At 38.7% G+C, this 20,832-nt stretch overlaps 1 protein-coding gene across 1 annotated transcript in view; it reads left to right on the top strand.

Annotated features, from left to right (window-relative positions):
* Positions 1–20,832, top strand: part of smyd3 (SET and MYND domain containing 3) — a 79,491-nt gene that overhangs the window by 40,714 nt on the left and 17,945 nt on the right. The window contains exon 6 of the mRNA XM_039794833.1: positions 19,002–19,069. Within this exon, the coding sequence (XP_039650767.1) occupies positions 19,002–19,069 (68 nt within the window). The remainder of the gene's footprint in view (positions 1–19,001; positions 19,070–20,832) is intronic.

The following is a 20,832-nucleotide window of genomic DNA, read 5'->3' on the forward strand; positions in this document are numbered from 1 at the left end:
AACTCCAGACATGTCTTTGGGTCTACATCTCGCACGCACGCACGCACGCACGCACGCACGCACGCACCCACACGACCGGGGCTTGAAAAGGCAGTGATAAGCTAATGTTTGTGTTTCTACAGTATGTGCTTTGTTTTTATTACAATATCACAAAAAGTGTCAGAAACAAAAAAGTGCCTGCCAAAAAAAACTGAACAAAAGGGTAATTGGACCAAATGTATACAGCGTACATCTTTTGGACGACTGACTGTCATGGCAGTTGTCATTCTCTAATTTTGAGAACATTAGAATCCTTTAATCTGTAAATTATTTACACGCAAACGCCTCGGTTCTAGCCGCATCACTGTCGTGCCGATAATGACACTAGATCCAACCCTCAAGTGTAATATTACGATTATACGTTTATAAGTTTATAATGGTTACCAACAAAATAAAAGTTATAATCAAACTGTATTCATGTTGTAGGGCAATTCACTCTCAAAATAAAAAAAGCAACAGAGAAGAGTTCTAGTCCCTCCCAGTTTAGTCAGCCAGCCAACTTGAGCTAATGTTAGCTTTGCAGAGATCGTGGGATTTCCCCAACTGAATAAATACCGCACATATAAACACTAAACTGCTTTGCTAACTCATTCGTATTGTAACTAAGATATCTGCTGAATTTTTAGTTTTTAATGGATATATTTAGCTACTATACAGCCTTGAACTACAAGAAACGGAGGCAATTTCCTGTCCCTGTTTAACATTAGTTTACCAGTCAAGCTAACGTTAGCTTTGTAGAGATTGTGGGATTTCCCAAACTGAATAAATGCAGCACATTTAAAAACAACACTGCTTTGCTAGCTTAAGCGTGTTGTAACTCAAATATCTGCTGTAAAAATTTTTTTTTGATCTATATATATATATATATATACATACGTACGTACGTACGTACGATACATACATATACGTACACACACACCACATCACATACTAACAAATTATTGATTAAAAATGCTAAATGTTACATAGGCGAAGTTGTCCTAAACTCTGCACTGAATCATTAGCTAAAGATATCCAGTGTAACCGCAAATTGAATAATGCTGCGCCTCTTACATTTTCTACTTCTGCAATCTTCCTCCTCCTTTTTTTAAATTTTGATTATGTTTTTCCTCTTTCCTGCTCCTCGTGCATCTTTCCTTCTTGTTCCTTTTTTGTTTGTCTTGGTCTGCATCTATTTTCTCATTGCTCTCTCTCATCACTTTCTCTCTTTCTCTCCTCGTCTTTCTTTTTCGTCTTTTCCCTGGGGCTCATGGTTTGTTTCTGAGACAAAAATATCATCCATTGAGTTTCACTAATTAACTTTGTGTGGGGGTGTGTGTGAGTGGTGCTGATGTGACTCTCTCCCAGGGTAACAATCAGTAAGAGGTTAGTTGTATTTGTTATATTTGTTCTGTGGAGTTTAATAAATAAGTGTGATTAAATGAGTGAATTATTGAATAATATGAATTATAAATTGGGGTAGTGTTTCTATAGACAACACACACAGTGAATGAATAATGAACTGTTACTGAGCTCCATATTTACACAATCATGAAGGCCCTATGTTTGTTAAAAAATAGAAAACAAACCGGCCTGTGGTTCATCTGAGAAGTAAAAAGAAAGTATTTCACGGACTCTGTCGATAATTTAGGGACAAATTGAGGACAATTTTAAAGGACTGTAACTATTTTTATGAATAAAAAATAACTTAAAAATGTTAAGCTGTTGTGCCACTCAAGGGAATGGTTCACCCAATAGTAACTGTTTAAGAGCTGCAACAATTAGTCCATCAGCAGAAAATGATTTGGCAAATAATTGGCCACTATTTGGATATTTATTTAAATAATTTCTTAAACAAAATTTCAAAGGTTTCAGTTTCTCAAATGGGAATATTTGGGGGGGGCATTTTATATATTAAGTGATTAATCAAGCAAATATTCAATAGATTAATTGATAACAAAAATCTGTGGTTTACTCTTTATATTTTTAATATACAAATTGTTCAAAAACAAAAATAATTGGGCGCCTGGGTAGCTCACTTGGTAGAGCGTGCGGCCATATACAGAGGCTCAGTCCTCGACGCAGAGGCCACGGGTTCGGTTCCAACCTGCTCCCCTTTGCTACATGTCATTCCCCCTCTCTCTCTCCCCTTTCATGTCTAAGCTGTCCTGTCACAAATAAAGGCCTAAAAATCCCCCCCCCCAAAAAACTAAAATAGTTGCCCTGTGAATTAAAAAATAAATGTCATGACCTTGCATTTGTTCACACCATCTGTAATTCTATTTCATTTATTGTTTTTGACATTTACAGTAGTTTTCTCTGAGCTAGTTTAGTGTGTGTGTGTGTGTGTGTGTGTGTGTGTGTGTGTGTGCTATATTCGTGGGGTCCAAAATCCGGGACTCCAGTATACTTATGGGGTCCAGACAGCTTTGTGGGGTCAAAATGCCAAAGGCTGTTTGAGGGTTAAGACTTGGTCTTAGGGTTAGAATTAGGTTGTGGTTAGGGTGAGGGTAAGGGTTTATTTAGGCATTTAGTTGTGATGGTTAAGGGGCTAGGGAATGCATTATGTCAATGACAGGTCCCCATTTCACTGTAGGAGATGGATGAGGGTAATTTCCATTGGCCCAGGCACTACTTTATCACCATAGTGTACACACACAGACTGTATATACATACTCACATAGCCCAAGACAATACTTTATCACTATAAGAAACAAACATGGGGTTTTAAATCAAGAGCAGATTGCATTACACCTTTATACATGTCACACATACACAGACGCACAGACATGCAAAAATATATAGGCTAGTATCCATATGCAAAAGCACACGTAGAAAATTGTTTGGATACTCAAACACACAGGTGCACACGCTCCAACAGAGGGGGGGATGATGAGCCATGTTTATCGGTGTCATTGTCACATTTGTGAAATTGAAGTCACAATTTATATAAATACTAATACTATAGCTAAATCAAGACTGAATTGTTGTCCGTGGTTAAATTATATTTTTGAGATTTATGTGTCCTTTCTTTAGGACGAGCCTTTTCATATTCTCACTATTATGCTAATTCCCTGATTGCATGTCTCTATGTTAATGACACCAATTAAATTAGGAGTCTCTGTTCTGTGAAGGACACACAGATGGGTGTGTGTGAGTGTGGAGAGGGACCATGTAAGTGTATTCAAACACAATGAGCTGTAGATGATAGGGTAGCATTACCTGTGTTGTTGTATGATTTATTTAAAAGTCACATAATACACAATCATGGCTCACAGGTAACAGAATAAAGATTGGTTAGGTTACCAGTTGCATACTGAACAAATCCCAACTCAGAGCTTATACATAATTTTGCATATGGAAATTGGTTGTTGGGGGTTATTTGGAACTCAATGTTAGTAGCTTCTGTATCTTAACAGCCAACTTCTGGTGGTAAGATTGAAGTTACTCCTTCACTAACCAATAAAACTATTGCATTTACATGATGAGGAGGAACTTTGACAATACAAGAGGAATCAGTCATCTCGTAGACCTTCTGCACAACCCTCAGCAACATACACCGTTCAAACATTTTGCTTAACACCAAATGAGGTTAAACTCTTTCAGTCATCCCACTCTAATCTGTCGTTAGTATGATGCATCAGATTGCCAGGTTACCCCTTTGCTTCGGCTTCTGTAGTAAACTTAGATCTGTGAATCATGGCAAGTTTTCTTGTAATGCCACAGTGAAAACTGGCAGACACACTATAGTTAAGTGTTCAAGGATGTCTCCTCCTCTGATTCACCGCAGAGTGTGCAGGTATGTGTCTTTACTTTTGGTTGCCACAGAAGACCTCTCTGTGTTGTTGACGGCATATTTATTCAGCATTAGTGTAGTCTGAACAAGAATTTGATGCTAGATTAAAGATATTTTCAGATAAGACACAATTTTGTATTTATTCATTCACAGGGGAAGCCGATAACAGCATCTGAAGAGAAGAAATAAAACTTAAGAGAGGTAGAAGGAGGAAAGTCAGTTTTTTTGGTTCTAGTTATCTATGCCTACACTCAGAAACCTGCAAATATTGCTCTCTCTCCCTCTCTCTCTTAAACACATCTGTAATGGGTATGATGTCTTTGTAGGATGATAATTGATGATAACAGTATCTGTGCCATAAAAAAAACACCATTATCATTACAGCATGGTCTTCTCAAAACATGCAGGAACGCACAAGTAGCGTATAAATGCACAAGCTTTTGTGTGTATGATCGTAATGTGTAAGCATTTAGACATGCCTGAACACACACACACACACACACACACACACACACACACACACACACACAGTAAAACTACAATTATCTGTGTGTGTGTGTGTGTGTGTGTGTGTGTGTGTGTGTGTGTGTGTGTGTGTGTGTGTGTGTGTGTGTGTGTGTGTGTGTGTGTGTGTGTGTGTGTGTGTGTGAGAATAAAACCCAGTGACAGAAGATGATCTGTGTAAAAACATTCAACGGGATGTGTGCCTGTAATGATACAGGGGTATCTAGAGAGAAGACCGTGCACATGGACATAAGTCATAATTCTCTTAATAGGAAATATTTGGCCATGTGTCAAAAGAATCTCATTAACTTGCATTTTTTTTCATTTCTTTAACAATTTTCATTATACATTTTTTTCCTACCCCAATCAGTGCAGTCAGACTGCACATCAAGACCGTAAACAATCAGTAAATAATCAATTAAGGATGAATAACACGAGAGCGAGAACTTGAAGCTCTAAAAATGACTAGAAGCAGCTCAACATCTTTCTGACACAGTATCAACAAAAACCCACCATAGGCCTCACGGAAGTTTGTGTTTATTGTTATTGTATTGGCATGATACAAAAATACAGTAATCACTTTTATTGTGCTCACCCCATTTACATTTATATCCAAAGCCTTAAGGTCAATATATAATATGTGATTCACTATTTAGGCCTATGACAACACCTGTCTTCTGCTTTTCTTGAAGGCCGGAAAGCTCTACAAGAGGCAAAGATAATCAGGAAAGCCAACAAATGGGGGGAGAGAGAGAGAGAGAGAGAGAGAGAGAGAGAGAGAGAGAGAGACTCTCTTCAGAGAGATTTTCACACATTAGCAACAAGCCTGAGCCCTGTGGTATTTGACTGTACTGATAAAAATAAACATCAGGCTTTGACAAAAACCCAGTAATTTGATTTTGGCTTAAAGGATGTGAAGTTGTTCTAAGCCATGGACAGTTGTGTCATTGTACCATGTTATGATAAAATCCCAGAATTTAAAAATGTCCAGAAGTTGAAAATTAATTGGGATGAGATCAGCAGTTGCTCAAGTGCCCCGTGCCCCAGAATGTAATAAGCGGTACTGAAAATGTATGAGGGAGAGACCATCATTAGTTACTTGGCAACCACTAGAGTGGCAACATGTTTGTCCCCCAAAAAACGTGTCCAAACTCACTATTTGTATGCCTTGGGGCTTGCTCTCTAAAACATACAGTCGATGGCCCAATTTCAGTGCACTGCTGACATCTCTCTCGTGAGTGTCAGAGTCTCCTGGGGGCACACATGTCAATCTAACATCCTACAGTAACACCTCTGATAACTCTTCATTTAACAGATGAAAATCAAATGAGGGACAAAATAGTGCATAAATGAAACCTACATCAGTTTTAAATTTGCAAAGATGTATTGAAGAATAAATCAACAACATAAATACTCCTATTTTTCTTCTTTTTCTGCTCATTGATGTTTAACGAATATGATGATTTTTACATTTTTGCACAGATTTTATGTTTATTTTTGGTATAAGCCATTACTTAATTTTTATAAATATAATATAATACAAATCTTTAGCATATTTAGTTTTATTCACACACTAACATGCAATGTATAGGTCTGTACACTCGTGATATAAACTAAAATGCCATCCTCCTATCCATTTAAAACATCATCATGTAACATCACCCAAACACTAAAGCAGCTAGTTTCGTTAGTTAGGCCCTGTTGTCAGAGGTGTATTCATTTTAGCTGCAGTAATACGGTATCCACCCTCCATCATCCTTAGTGTGAGAAATATTCTGATCTTAGATGTGTTTTTTTTTTTTGCTTTCTGTCCCTCTCTGTCTCTCTTTATTGTTTGTGTAGATATAGTGGCATGGCTGTTTTTAATGGCACAACTGCAGAAATATTTACAAATATATGTATTTGGTTTCAGTGTTGTTTTTTTAATATACCAGTATCAAATGTGGAGTGGTTTATCCTACACTACTATATCTGGCTGTCACTGTGCTGAAGCAGTTGTTTTCCAATCCTTTGACAGTATCAGAACAAGTGATCTCTGCAGTCAAAGTGGTTTGCATAATCAGTGTTCAACTTGAGAATGAAGGTTTTTTTTTATTATGTAAATTGTGTGAAGGTGTGAAGTAGCTCTTTGTGTGTGTGTGTGTGTGTGTGTGTGTGTGTGTGTGTGTGTGTGTGTGTGTGTGTGTGTGTGTGTGTGTGTGTGTGTGTGCGTGCGCTTTATCATTCGATCACGTGGCTGACGAGCTTTAACCCTTTGCTCTGTCTCCTGTCTTACCTACACACAGTCGTATTTATCACCTCAGATAAACACCTGCAGAATATACAGTATGTTCCAAATAGCTGTACTGTAACTGCAATTCAGCTCATGTATACTGTGCACACAGAGACGTGTATTTTAAGATCCTTAAACACTCATCCCACTTATGCATACTTTTTTGCATTATGTGTGTTCAAGGACACACACACTCACGCACACACAAAGTGTTGTGGTTTGTAATAGGACATATGTGACAATTGTCATGATTGACAAATGAACAATTCCTTTAAATTCCAGTTACTGTACATGTGCTTTATAAGAGCACAATGTAAAACCAAAAGGAGAGGAGTGTAAATTATACAGTACATGTATACAAGTGAATAAGACAAGTGTTTGTATTTCATAAAGCAACCACAATACAATCCAGCACAACATTCAAATGCTTGGAGTGATGGGTGACATTTATACATTCTCTGTATCTTGTGATTGCCTTTTGTGTTCATCCAGGGTTAAGGATGAAAAATAAGTTTTAGTTGTGACACAAAAGTTATGGGTGCTGCAAATGCACAGTGAAAAAAAACATTCAGAGCTGCTGCCTTCAGAGTGGAAGAGGAATAGCTTTCCCCCTGGGAAACACCCTTTGATTCAGACTACGGCAGAGCAGTCAAGCAGTAAAAAACGATTTCCTATAAAGAATACTGCTCTGAAAACAATAACCTGCTCTTTTCATTTTTACCCACCACTATAATTCTGATTTAACCCTTGCCCAAATTGTATTTTCAAGCTTTAATTTGTTGCTTACTTGTGTTATCTAACTGTATTGCTTGCTTTCTTGCTCCATTTCCTTCTTTTTTTCCTGTTCTTGTTGCTATGCAGAAAATCATTAGTGAGAGAAACTGAGCAAGCAAGAGATGGAGTGGAATAAAAAAACAGAAACTAGATCGACCTCTCCGGTCATGTCTGCATGTGAGCTGAAGTAATACTGGATGTGCTGCAGTTGTAGGCCTACGGTTTACTGTATAAACACTACTATCTCTACATGTGTTTGAGATTGCATGTGTAGCATTGTGTAGCATATTTTGTTGAAAGTCAGTGTTGGGTGTAACCTTTACTCATTCACTGATCAAAGAATTGATTTGCATGGTATTCAACCTTTACTAGACTAGGCAGCTTACAATAGCAATGGGTTTACACATATGATATATACAGTATGTGTGCGTGCGTGCGTGCACAGTCACACACACAGGGCAGCAGCTTAGGAGCTCATGAGCTAAAAATGTGCCAACTTGACAAAAACACATGTCGACTTTCTTTCTCATTTCTCTCAGAGATGATTGGGTATCAGCATGGAAATGACTCATTAGTGAGCAATAGGCAATCTTGTGTTCAATTTCATACACCCTGAGGCTAATGGTGTGTGTGTGGCTATGAGAAATATGAGTTATGTGCACTGCACCACATACAGTAAGATTTGCTTGTGATTGTGTGTACTACGAAAAAGATTTTGGTGTCTGTGTTCTCATCACCGGTTGTTTACCCATCATGATCATTTCCCAAAGTCTTAAGTGTATTCCCTGAAAGACTTCAGTGAAAAACCTCTTGGCTTCTGGGCCACACTTTTCAATGCGGTTGCTTGTAGCTGTTTCTCCTTTGTGGCCTTCCACTCAATATTCTGCTCAATATTTTCCCAGGGTGCACCTCTCTAATTCAACCTGCCTGATCTTGTTCACGCTCAGCAACTTCACTTATAAGTTTACTAACGAGTTTAAACATCTTATCGCTTTCTCTCACCTCCTTTTCCATTTTCATTTCGTTTTGCTCCCCTGATCCTGATTAGCATGAGGCTGAAAGTAGGAATGCAATGTAAAGAATCCACGCAGAACCAACAGTGTTGTTGGTAGAAGTTAGACAAAAATATATATTTTTGGGGCATTACATGTGTATGTCTTTATTAGTGAGTCAACAGTTAAGACATGACAGGAAATGATGGGAGCAAAAGATAGGCAATGATGTGTAACAAAGGTGCCAAGCCCCACTTTGTGGTTCATTATCGGCGGCTTAACCCCTACGCCAGCAGGGCGCCAAAGAAATCTTGTTTTAGCAACCAAGTGTAGTGACAACAATCAGGCAAAAGCAAAGCCTGACAGTTAAATATTGAATCTGCCAATTCTTTGGCACCACAAATTCACTACTTGGATGATAAAGAAATACAGTGACTTCAATGAATGCATCTAACACACCATCTACAGGTGTTGCTACAGGGCTCTGGGATGAAGGATAACTGCACTGTCAGCTGTCCAGTCAGCAGTGGAGTTGGACACTGATTTAGTTTGAGTATGTCCTTCAGATGTTACTGTGGCTCAAACTCTGACCTCTGGCTGTAAAATGTATTTTAGCTGTAGCTCTTGGCAAGAGCTTTCTGTCTGCAGTGTCACACATTAAACAGCATTTCAGCACACACATGGTGCTCTCTGTGGCAGCAGGAGCACACAGGACAGTTAGCTGACTGCTCCTGAGGGGTCTTCTCGTCAGGACATAACCTCTGTCACCTAGAGACAAACCAGTCTGCAATGCAGTGAGGCAGCCTTTTCTTAAGCCTCCATTCAGGTAATTGAGAAGGTGGAGAAGGAAACTTAAAAATGAACTGTGTTTCCAGCAGCAGCTGGTTGAGACACATGTCCATCCATACTGCTGCTCTGTTGCACCAGCAGGCCATGGCTACCTTACCACATTTATGAAAGTTTAGATTTATATTACAGATAACTAGCCATGACAGCGACGCTGGTATGGTTTTCACCTTATGTTCTGTGTGTGTGTGTGCGTGCGTGTGCCTGCGTGCGTGTGTGTGCATGCGTGATCATGGCAAAATGTGAAGCACAGAAGCAGAGTACTTTGCCAGGTGTCATTTTTGCTCAAACTTAAATTATACAGACAGTCAGGATATAATGACAATGTGTATTTTTGATATGAGGTCTGAACTGACTCGTATGTAGAATAAATCTTGTAGTCCTTATTGTGCTTGCCCTCATACATATTCTTATACACATAGGTTGTGAGCGAAATAAAGAACAGTTCAGGTAAGACGTAAAGGAAACGGAGATATTTGTGAAAATGATTCAATGTACCCTTTAAACGTACAATATGTAATTTTCTGCCGCTAGGGGTCTCTCAATCAAAACAATGAATGTAAACACGTGTTATCCGCTCATGTCGTGAAGTGGGGGAGTGGGGGGGGCGGTACTGCATTCACTGTCGTCAAACTGGTCTTATAACTTTAAAGACATCTTAATGACAAGTCCAAATGGTTCCACTTTACTTGAGGTTATGGATTCTATTCATGACACTGTCATATAAGCATTTGATGATGAAATCAAACTTCATGACAGGTTCAAATTGTGTCACCTTACTTGAGGTCAAGGAAACCTATTCCTTGACCTAATGCTCTCATGATAGCAAATGTAAAAAACAACCTCTTAATGACATTTTAATGTAATGTTAACACATAAAGCTGAATAGTTTATTAAAGTTTGATAATTAGGCCTGTCATGACATAATTTATTTATGACCGGTTATGTTGTCTAGGCTAATGTCAACTTGTCATTACAAAGACAATGCTAACTTTGCATTAAAAGTGTCATAAATTTAAAGAATTACACTTAATGACAACAGTCATGAACACTCAAAATGACTCCTTCATGTTCATGACAGATGTCATGTCATAATGATGACAGTGTAATGTAAGTATTATGAACACCCCTTCAAATAAAGTGTTACCCAAAAATGCTAGCGGGACAGTGCGAGATATTAATAATGATTAAAGGTCCTATGAAATGCTGCTTTTTGGATGCTTTTATATAGACCTTAGTGGTCCCCTAATACTGTATATGAAGTCTCTTTCCTGAAATTCAGCCTTGGTGCAGAATTACAGCCACTAGAGCCAGTCCCACAATGAGCTTTCCTTAGGATGTGCCATTTCTGTGTCTGTAGCTATTGAGGAGGAGAGGGGGGGGGGGGGGCAAGGTGGAGGGTGGGGGTGTGGCCTTGACCAACTGCCACTTTGCTTGTTTGAAAGCCATGATGTCTCTCTCTCATGGGTGGGCCAAATTCTCTGAGCGGGCAAAGCAGAGAAAGGGGAGGTAACCTTGCTCCTTATGACCTCATAAGGAGAAGATTCCAGATCGGCCCATCTGAGCTTTCATTTTCTCAAAGGCAGAGCAGGATACCCAGGGCTCGGTTTACACCTCTCGCCATTTCTAGCCACTAGGGGACCATAGGCAGGCTGGGGGAATGCATATTAATGTTAAAAAAAACTCATCAAGGGAAATTTTCATGTCATGGGACCTTTTAAAGATTAAAAAAGGTGTGTTTTGGTGTGTATGTGCATGCAGCAGTGTGCATGTGTGAGTAGATGACGTTTAGCCTCGTTTTTTTCTTAGATTTCCCCAGCAATTCTGTCTGTTTGTCTGCCTGTCTATTGAGACATGAAAGAACCATGGTTAGGTCATAAATACTTTATCATAGTATTAATAGTGCACACATGCCACCCACAGACACACACACACACACACACACACATACAGATGCAGCCTTTGATTATGTCTGATGGTCTTTGTAGTTTTTCCCTGATTGACAGTAATTGAACCAATTCCAGCAACATTAAAGACATAAACCATTGAGTCACGCGTTTTTTGAACTGACATGACAGGACAAAGCAAACCAATCCACTGCCTGCGCTATGAGATGACAGGACCTCCCGCTCCCCACCGTCCCAAACCCCCATCCATCCACTTGGAGATGTGCCACCCGTATACTTTTTCCAAAATGTCACTAAAAACCTTTTTATCTGACCCTCCCTCTCTGAATACTTAACATCAGCACAGACCTTTACAGCGCAGTCCTGTGCAGCCGACTGGAGTTACTGAGCACTCAGGTTAGTTTACCCGTCAGTGTTTTTTTTTTTTGATTTAATCTCATCTATCCTCATTTCATCTCGACAGTAAATCCAGTCCAGGATGCATTTCAAAGATGCCTTCCAAAGATCAAGACCAAGAGAATGCCTGTTTTTTTTTTTTTTTTGAAAACAGTTGGTGTTAGGATGATAAATAAGAGTAGTGGACACAGTAATAATGCATATTACAGTCATGCTGATGAGTTTGGTCTGTCCATCCATATTTGTTTTTCATTATTTTTTGTTCCAAGTCCTCCCAATTAAACAAAAAAAGACGTTTGTCCATGCCCTATAGGATGACACATTGAAGTTTTTTCTAAACTGGAAGTGCTAAGAAAAAACTCAGGAGCAGCAGATCTCATTTAACATACGTGAAGAAGGTTCGGGAGACCTTGATGAATTACACAGAAGCATTTAATGAACGCTCAGTTGAGGAGAAAATTAGGCAGGCAGTACAGTTTAAACACAATGTGTTATTGTGCAGTGCCGTCCCAACTCAGAAGTTCCTGTCTCCCTGAAGGTGTATTTAAACTCATGCTGGAGATGTTATGTTTAGCTGAACCTTGAACAAAGATATTGCAGGCGCCACCGACCTCCAAAAGGAGACAGCCCTGAGACAAAACATTTCCTTATCATGTAGCTGCCTACGTAGACTCTCTGAATCTGTAGATAGACAAACTGTTATACATGAAGAGGTTTGGTTGTTAGAGACTGGCCGAATATTCTCAACGCCTGACCTGTGATCTATGACCTGATGTAGTCATGTAAGCTTTCCCTTAGTCTCATCATACCACAACATGGTGTGTTTCACCACAGATAGGACAACATATTTTGTCTGTCTTCCAAAACGGTCACAAATTACTGTTGAAAAATCAATCCATTGTATGATGTGGCAACACTATGGTTAGTTTAGTTAGGTTTAGGCACACAAACAACTTGGTTAAGTTTAGGGAAACATCATGGTTTGAGTTAAAAATGTATGCACCCCAACCTCTCTTTGTGGACTTTGTGTCACTTTCAAACAGAGTTGCCTGACTTCCTTTGCTCCAGTCTCTAGAGTGCTTTGTTACTTGAACGAACACAATTTGTTTTGGGGCACTTTGGGGCTGCTGTTCTTCTTGGAAGGACAGTCCCATCTATTTATGTACAGGAGGGGTTCTGCCGGATTTGACAGCTTTTGCTGGTGTGACAATATTTTGCGTTATGGAATTACCAGATTCATTATATCAATTTGACTAAAAACCACAAGTTAAATATTTCCTTGTTTGGTAGCAATGAAGCATTGAATTCAACGTTATTTATCTCTATCTATTTACAGCTATTTGGTGTTTATTACCCTAAATCTTACAAGAGTGTTTTTTAGAAAGGACGGTATGAAGTCCAAATGTATCACCAGTGTGAAAAAAACATGTTATTAGTTTTTTATTCTCCCTCAGAAGATGACATTTTGGAGAGAGTGTTTTTGATCTCTTTTTTTCATTTTCCACATCACAGGCTGCTCACCACACCCTTCACTCATTTGCCTGTCTTTGTCTCTGTTTCTCTATCTCACATTTATCATTTCTACACATTTCATCCAAATGTAATCAGCTGAAATGCTGTGTGTGACAGGCAGAAAAATAAATGAGCAAACAAATGAACGGATATGGGGACTGACATTTTCTGCAGCGTCTGGAAGAAAAGCCTTCCAGACAAAATGCATTCTTTGGTATCTTTTGTACGGATTCAGTAATTGTGTAATTCTCTACAGTGGGTATGGCAGTAGCTGAATCATATCTGGCTTGTAATCCCCATTAAGAGCCCGCTGTTAAGAATTTCTGCTTTATTATTTGCTAAGGAGCTCCTTTCATTTCATTTTGTGGAACTCAATTCATTCTCTCAAGGTGGATAGAAAGTAGCCCTCCAGACACTGTAACATCTCTCTCTGGCCTTCTCCCAAACTGGCACTTCACCACCTGAGTGTCACCTCATCTGAACCACACTCGCAGCTGTGGAGGGCTCTCTTTATTAATAGGGAGGTTATGAATAAACAGGTAAACTTACCATCTCTCATCATAAGTAGAAAACATCTGCCCCAATGGTTACTGATGGGTCATATTTTCGCCCAGCTGTGAGGTTAAATTATGTGCGGTTTCTCTGCAAATGCATAACACCTCCAAAGCAGTGAGCTTTTTAGAAGATATCCTTCGATAGAGATCCTTTAAAAGATAAATAGAAAAAAAATAGATAAAAGTACAAAGTGATATTCTCCCTTTTAGAAATTAAACCTTGTTGAAAAAGGTTGACTGTATTCTGTAAGTGCATTTAAAGTGTGGCTGCAACCAATTTTAATTTTCAATTAATCTGCCAATAATTTTCTCTATTCCTATCATACAAAAGAGAAAAATGCCTATTATAATTTTCCAGAGACGAAAGGTGACATATTAAAAATGCTTGTTTTGCCCAATTAAAAGTCAAAAGTAATTGTACTATCATAAAAGACCAGAAAAACCTGTAAATATTCAAATTTGGAACCACATCATTTTGGCCTAAAATATACTTAAAGTGACTATATGTAACTTTTAAATGTTTCTGAAACTGTGTAATTTTTCATCTGATGATCAGAAATGACCTGTAACAGCAAACGAGACTAACAGTGAAAAGAACGCTAGTTTGATATAGTTTTTATTATTGCCTTTGCCTGGCTCTGATTTATCCCGCAAAGTCACAAAATGATTTTCGGCAGGTAGACGGTGCTACAGAGCACACAATCTGATGGGTCACCGATTTTGCTCGTGACACAGGGACAGTGATAACGTTACCTGGTTTAGCTCACGATACATCCAAAGTAGGCTATGTTACCATATGCAACACTTGAAATGCAACGATGCATCTGTTACGTATTCTCTTATTGTAAATGAATGATTTTCTGTCTGAAAAAAACATTCATCGCAACTATATGACCTCATGTTAACGCTAACTCCGTAATCTACAGTGGGCAATACAGCACCGTAAAGAAAAGACCTTTACAAGAGCAGGTGTGGTAAAAACACTACCGCTTTTGTCCAAAGGAGCCGCTAGAATCAACACAAACTGAAAGTTACAAATAGCCACTTTAAACAATCAATTAATCCTTGTATTGACTTCAGGTCACATTGACCCGTTTTCGTGTAGAAGAAAAATTTAACAATTTAAAACGTTGGAAAAAGCAAAAACAAAATGTTTTTTCAACCTTTTTTCAAGGTTGACGGGAAGACAACACAAGGGTTAAATAGATTTTTGCAGATTGATAGTCTGTCGATCGACTAATTCAGTGGATTCTAAACTGGGGGGGGGGAGTGATATTATACATATTTAAAAGGGGGGCCCTGCAGAAAAAGTTTGGGAACCACTTGACTAATTGATTAATCGACTGATCAATTGACTAATCAATTTAGCTCTAGTCTAAAGCCACCCTAAAAAAAACAAAAACAATGTATGGGAAGAGTAGCAAAGCTTCATGTTTGAAGAAGCAACAATACCTACATATAACTCACATTTGTGCAAAGTTTTCTCCATTATCCAGCAGCGATGCTTCTTTGTAGAGGTACCGGAGCAGCGTAAGTTATGAATCACATTTTTTGTTAAATAACTTTGTGGTCTACCACTTCCAGTCCTCACAAATCATTTGAGAAAGCTCTCTAGTGGATGGAATCAGATTGACCCCATGCTTGTCACAGTTTAGCTTAATTTGACATCAGTTGTCAACACACAGTGAAGCAGAGTTTAAGGTGACAATTTCTAGATACATTTTTCAGTGCGGTGACACCAGCTGCATCAGATCACGTTCTGTTGATGTGAGCTTCTGCATCTGTAGAAAGATTTTTTTTTTTAGAAAGATACTGTTACTGTATTTTTCTTTAATCCAGACAGGAAGAGGCAGAAAGAAAACTGGAAGAGAGGTAGGTAGTCAGGGAAAGAGGAGAAAAAGCTGTAGGTGGCAGATATAAAGATGCAGGATTTTGTGTACCATTTTGTGTCAAGCAGGGAGGCCCGCTTATATACTGTACGTGTGTATGTGTTTGTGTGTGTATTTGGGATACAAAAGGCGTCCACCAATGTGGGTGTTCTGCCCGATTGATTCTCATCCTGTGTGTTTGTGTGGGGTGTGAGACAGAGAGAGATCTATGCCCAGCTGAGAGTACCCTACCACAGTTTGTTTAAATTTCCTCTATACTTCATCATTCTCTTCTCAAAACCATGTCTTCTGTTCTCTTTGCATGGCCGCCTCTTCATCCCCGCTGTCACTAACCAATGCTGCCTTTTCCTAATAAGGTAAAAACTTGGTGGGAGGGGGGGACTCCAAAACTCCTTTTTAGACAGGAGACAGGTGTATGTCGTCGGCAAGATAACTTTCTTTGCTCTCTCTCACGCTCACAAACTTGTGTGATCTTTCGTATTGCTTGTCGATCTGAATGGATCAACTCATGTCATCGGAACTTCTCATCATCTTTATTTGGTATTTTTATTCAATGATTTAGTTATAACGTGTTGACCCTAAATTGGTGATGCCCACAGATTAACCTGTCGGCAGCATCATGTGAATGGGTCTAATGTACATTCAAGAACTGCAACAGTTAGTTGCTTATTTGATTAGTGGATGGGCACGAAATGAATAAGCAACTATTTTGATAATCTATTAATCGTTTAAATCAAATATGCCAAATCTTCTCTGGTTCCAGCTCCTCAAATGTAAGATTTTGCAGGTTTTGTTTTATAAATTGTAAAATTAGTATAAGGTATCTTCTTGGGCTCAGGGAAAGTGTGATGACTTTGAGGTTTCATAGAACAAATTGATTGATTGAGAAAATAATTGGCAGATTAATTGATAATGAAAATAATCCTTAGTAGCCTCCCTTATGTACATGCAAGGTGTGTGTGTGTGTGTGTGTGTGTGTGTGTGTGTGTGTGTGTGTGTGTGTGTGTGTGTGTGTTAGGGCAATCAGGCTTCAAACGTATGCATGCAACGCAACATAACATCATGCATACAGTGTTACACAGTGTACAGCAATACGTATTACAGCATTTATTAATTATTGTGTGTAGGGCTAAAACTTAGCATTATTTTCATTATCAATCTGACTGTGTTCTCTGTTCATTGTTTAGTCTACAAAATGTTATAAAATAGAAAAATAATGCTCCTCAAAGTTTCCTGAAACCTGAGAAAGACATATTCAAATTGCTTGTTTTGTATGACCAACAGTCGAAAACCTTAAGATACTTACTCTCACACAAGACAAAAAAAATCCGCAAATCCTCACATTTGTGAAGCTGGAAATATGGAACGGATTTCTCTCTGAAAACTCAAAAGACTAATCAATTAAACAATTATTTGTTTCGGCTTTGACTTATTGATGACAGCAAAGGAACCAACTTTACTCCTAGACATTTTTGGGCCACAAAGAAATAAAGAAAATGTTACTCATTTAAACCATTCATGTGTATGTTACTGCTGTTCATGACAACTGCTTTAGAAAAATCACATGAAAGCCCTTAAGTGTTATTCTATCTTGATGAATTGTTATTCGTATATAACATATTTCCGTTATGGCAGAGATGATGGATGACTGTGAGAGCAACTGAAATACAATGAAGTGTGTGTGTGTGTGTGTGTGTGTGTGTGTGTGTGTGTGTGTGTGTGTGTGTGTGTGTGTGTGTGTGTGTGTGTGTGTGTGTGTGTGTGTGTGTGATTTAGTTTAAAATGTTGTGTGTCTCTCTCAATGTTTTTTCTATGTAATCACATTCCCTCCTGTCAGATTTATAATGAATAAGTTGAGTAAAAAGCCTCATTTCCCCAAGAGACCCGACACTCGTGGTGTTTATTACCACTGCAGATTCAAATCCAATCATTTTGCTTTGAGTCCTGACTCTGGTGTGAGTATCCGCAGGATGGGGAACAGCTGTCTGTGGCTCACTTTAAATCTTACCCTCCCTTTCTGCATACCTCTGTCTGCCTCTTTATCTGACAGTCTGAAATACTAATGTTACTAAAGTTACAATTATTTATCTACTTCTACCCCATGCAGACATGCACACCCTGACCACCACACACACACACACACACACACACACACACACAGCAGAACACTTGTTTACCAGCACTAGCTCAGTAATTGACACATCAAAGACTTTTTTTCTATTTTTTTTTTTTTTTGTTGCTTTCACTTCTCTGTTAACTTATTTTATGTTTTAGTGTGTTTATTGCGGTTTTCCCTTTCATCATCTCTCTCTGTCTTTGTCTTTTAAACAACTTCTTTTGGATTTGTTATTCAAACCATCTCTGCGCCGACTGTTAGTTGAAAAAAACAAACCATCTCTCTCCCTTGTTTGAAATCTCTCCTCTGTCTCCTGAAAGCGCAGACTCTTTCATTAAATATTTCCTGAAATTGTCCTTTAAAACATGCAGACCACCCTGGAGCATTGTGGGGGGTTTATACACATAATTGTTATAGAATATCCAGTATTTAGATTTATGATAAAGTTAAACTGAGTGTAAGTTTAATTGGGCCTTTTAGATTTAGGATTAAAGATGTTGGGTAGATTTAGCTTGTCTGTGTTTAAAACAGGGTGTGTGCATTTGGATACATTTGTATGCTTTAACACTTGATGTGTTTCAAAATAAAATGCTCATAAAAGTATATAAACTTAATTTGATAAACTTACTATGTGACATTGAGGTGTCTCACGTTTTTTAAGAGTCGGCTTTTTATTTAATTGGGCAGGTTGTAATAACGTTGGCTACTGTCCATCTCTTCTCTCCTTTAGATAAAAGATATTATATATTAAATATAAATTAGTTTGATTAAGATTGACAGGGCACTAGGTTTAGTAGGCTGTTTTCAGTGATTTCAAAAAGTAGTAGTCACTCAAATTTCATTCTCTCTTCCCCACTATTCTCTCTTTTTTTTTCCTCCTGTCTTTTATCTCTCAAACATTCATTATGTTGAAGGGGGTAATACATTACTTTAATATCATCCCTATTCCAAAGGAATTACTGGGTGTATTTTGTTTCCTTCCATCTGTCCCTTCTGTGTCGTTAAGTTATACTGTTATTAACATTTAATCTTCAATGTTTTCACTTTCACAGTTTCACAGGCCCTGTGGGAAACAAATACATTTCACGTACTCTGTTAAAAATCACTGCACATGATCACTGATGCAACATTCTGCTCACTCAGTTGATGAAAAATATTACAGACATGTATTTTCTTTCAAAAGGCTTTTATTTTCCTTTTTAAAATAAACCAGGTTGTTATTTCACACAATCAAATCCCTTGCATCCCAAAGCAAAAACCTTGCATGTCATGTTTCAGCTGCATTGCTAGTGGGGTTTTGCAGCTTCCAAAGATATATAAAAATGTTCAGAACATATGATGAAAGGTGGTGTTGGTTCCCTGAGGCAATTTTACAACTCATCTCTCTCTCTTGTCTCCCCTTTTTTTATTCTTTCTTTCCTTTAGGTGACATGTAATTGTTTCACCATCAGTGACGGAGAGCTGCAAGAGATTGGAGTTGGGCTGTATCCTAGGGTACACACACACACACACACACACACACACACACACACATAGACAAAAGGGCAATGTGTGAAGCATACACATCTAAAAAACATCATTAATTTCAATCTAGCTCATAATCATTGTTAGATGGTGCCTCTCTTTGTCACTTGTACACTAAAAATGCCACAAAATGTAAACATTGCTCTTGAATTACCTGCCGGATCACCACACCCCAACCAACCCCATCCATCCTTTACCCGCTCACTTTCAAAGCCCTCCCCACCCCCCTCACTATTTTCCTGACGGATCTTTGAAGTCCGAGGTAGAAGGGAGGAAAGGAAGTGGTTTTTTGTTGTGAGGTGAAAACTTGAAAATGAATGTTGACAGAATATTATAATGCGGTTTGGGGAAGACGGGGGGGGGGATGCAGCGAGAAGCGAGAACGCAGGGAGAAACGAGTTTGACTCTTAATTCTTGTCAGACATGTGGGAGTGAAACACACACACACACACACACACACACACACTCACAGAGCAAGGCACTATGCACTGTAATCCCCATATTGAGTCCTAGTGAATGGGGTGGGATTTGGCCTGTCGTTCCACATGTTGTTAGACAGACACACACACACACACACACACACACACACACACACACACACACACTCTGCAGGTATCTCAGTCAGTTTATCTAGCCGGTGTTGAGATGTCAGATGGTCACAGTGGCTTTACCAAAGCTCAGCCAAACGCCGTGTGTCAGTGTCAGTGTGTGTCTGCGATTTGTGTCGTAACTCATCCATAAATGATGGGCTTGTTCGCAGGATGGTCCCCTGCCTATTCATATTTTGGGTTGCCTAGCAACCACTGGGTTTGCTGAAGAGAGGGGGATTACTCTGGTGAGGCTACACCTCTGCCATCACTTTCTGATCATTTTTCTTTCTCTACTGTATGTCAAAAATGCTTTTTCTCATTTGCTGACTCTCTCATTCTCTTCTCTGTCAACACCAAGCTCATCCTTCTTTCGGTCTGTCTCTTTCTTCCTCTCTGCTAATCGGCCTATTGAAAATATGATGTAAAATCCCATTCTCTGAGGTCTTTATCTGGACCAAAATATTTCACAGTTGGTTCGATAACACTTCACTTGCTTAAATGTGCCACAGCGTTGTACTTGATATCAACTCCGAGTAACATAAATCCATGTGTAGCCACAGCCAAATCCTCACAGAGAAGCACTGAAATGAAAACCGGAAGAAGAGATGAGTTGACAATATGATACAAACACTCAAGAAATTTTCATTTATTGCACATAGTTGAAAGGTGTCCTGCAAGAGTTTTTTGTCTGTCTCAACTAAAAGAGTTTTATTTGTCTCAGCTTCACTGGAGAATGTGTGAATGCAGTTTCAGAGGTTTTACATTACAAAATGATGTTGTATGTGAAACACAACTCTTATCATATCTAAATATACGTGGTTCACGCGGTAGTGAACCACTTCTGCACAACACAGACACAGAGAATCTCTTTCTGAAAAATAAAGATGCAGGACAGGACAAAGAGATGAAAGCATTTAACCCTCTTTCATTAAATATAATCAATCATTAATCAATGACTCTCCTCTCTATTCTCGTGCAATATTTGGCAATCTATCCTGCTGGGTTCAGCAACAGTTAGTTTCTGTTAGTGTGAGCAGATATTGTTAATGTGAGATGGGGTTTAGTTAATTAATCTAATTAGTATGCTAATGTGCTGCTCTCCATCAGATAAAAGCATCGTTAGGAGGGCTTGATTTCTAGTT

Source organism: Perca fluviatilis, chromosome 3 (genome assembly GCF_010015445.1).
Source record: "Perca fluviatilis chromosome 3, GENO_Pfluv_1.0, whole genome shotgun sequence".
Classification (NCBI taxonomy): Eukaryota; Metazoa; Chordata; class Actinopteri; order Perciformes; family Percidae; genus Perca; species Perca fluviatilis.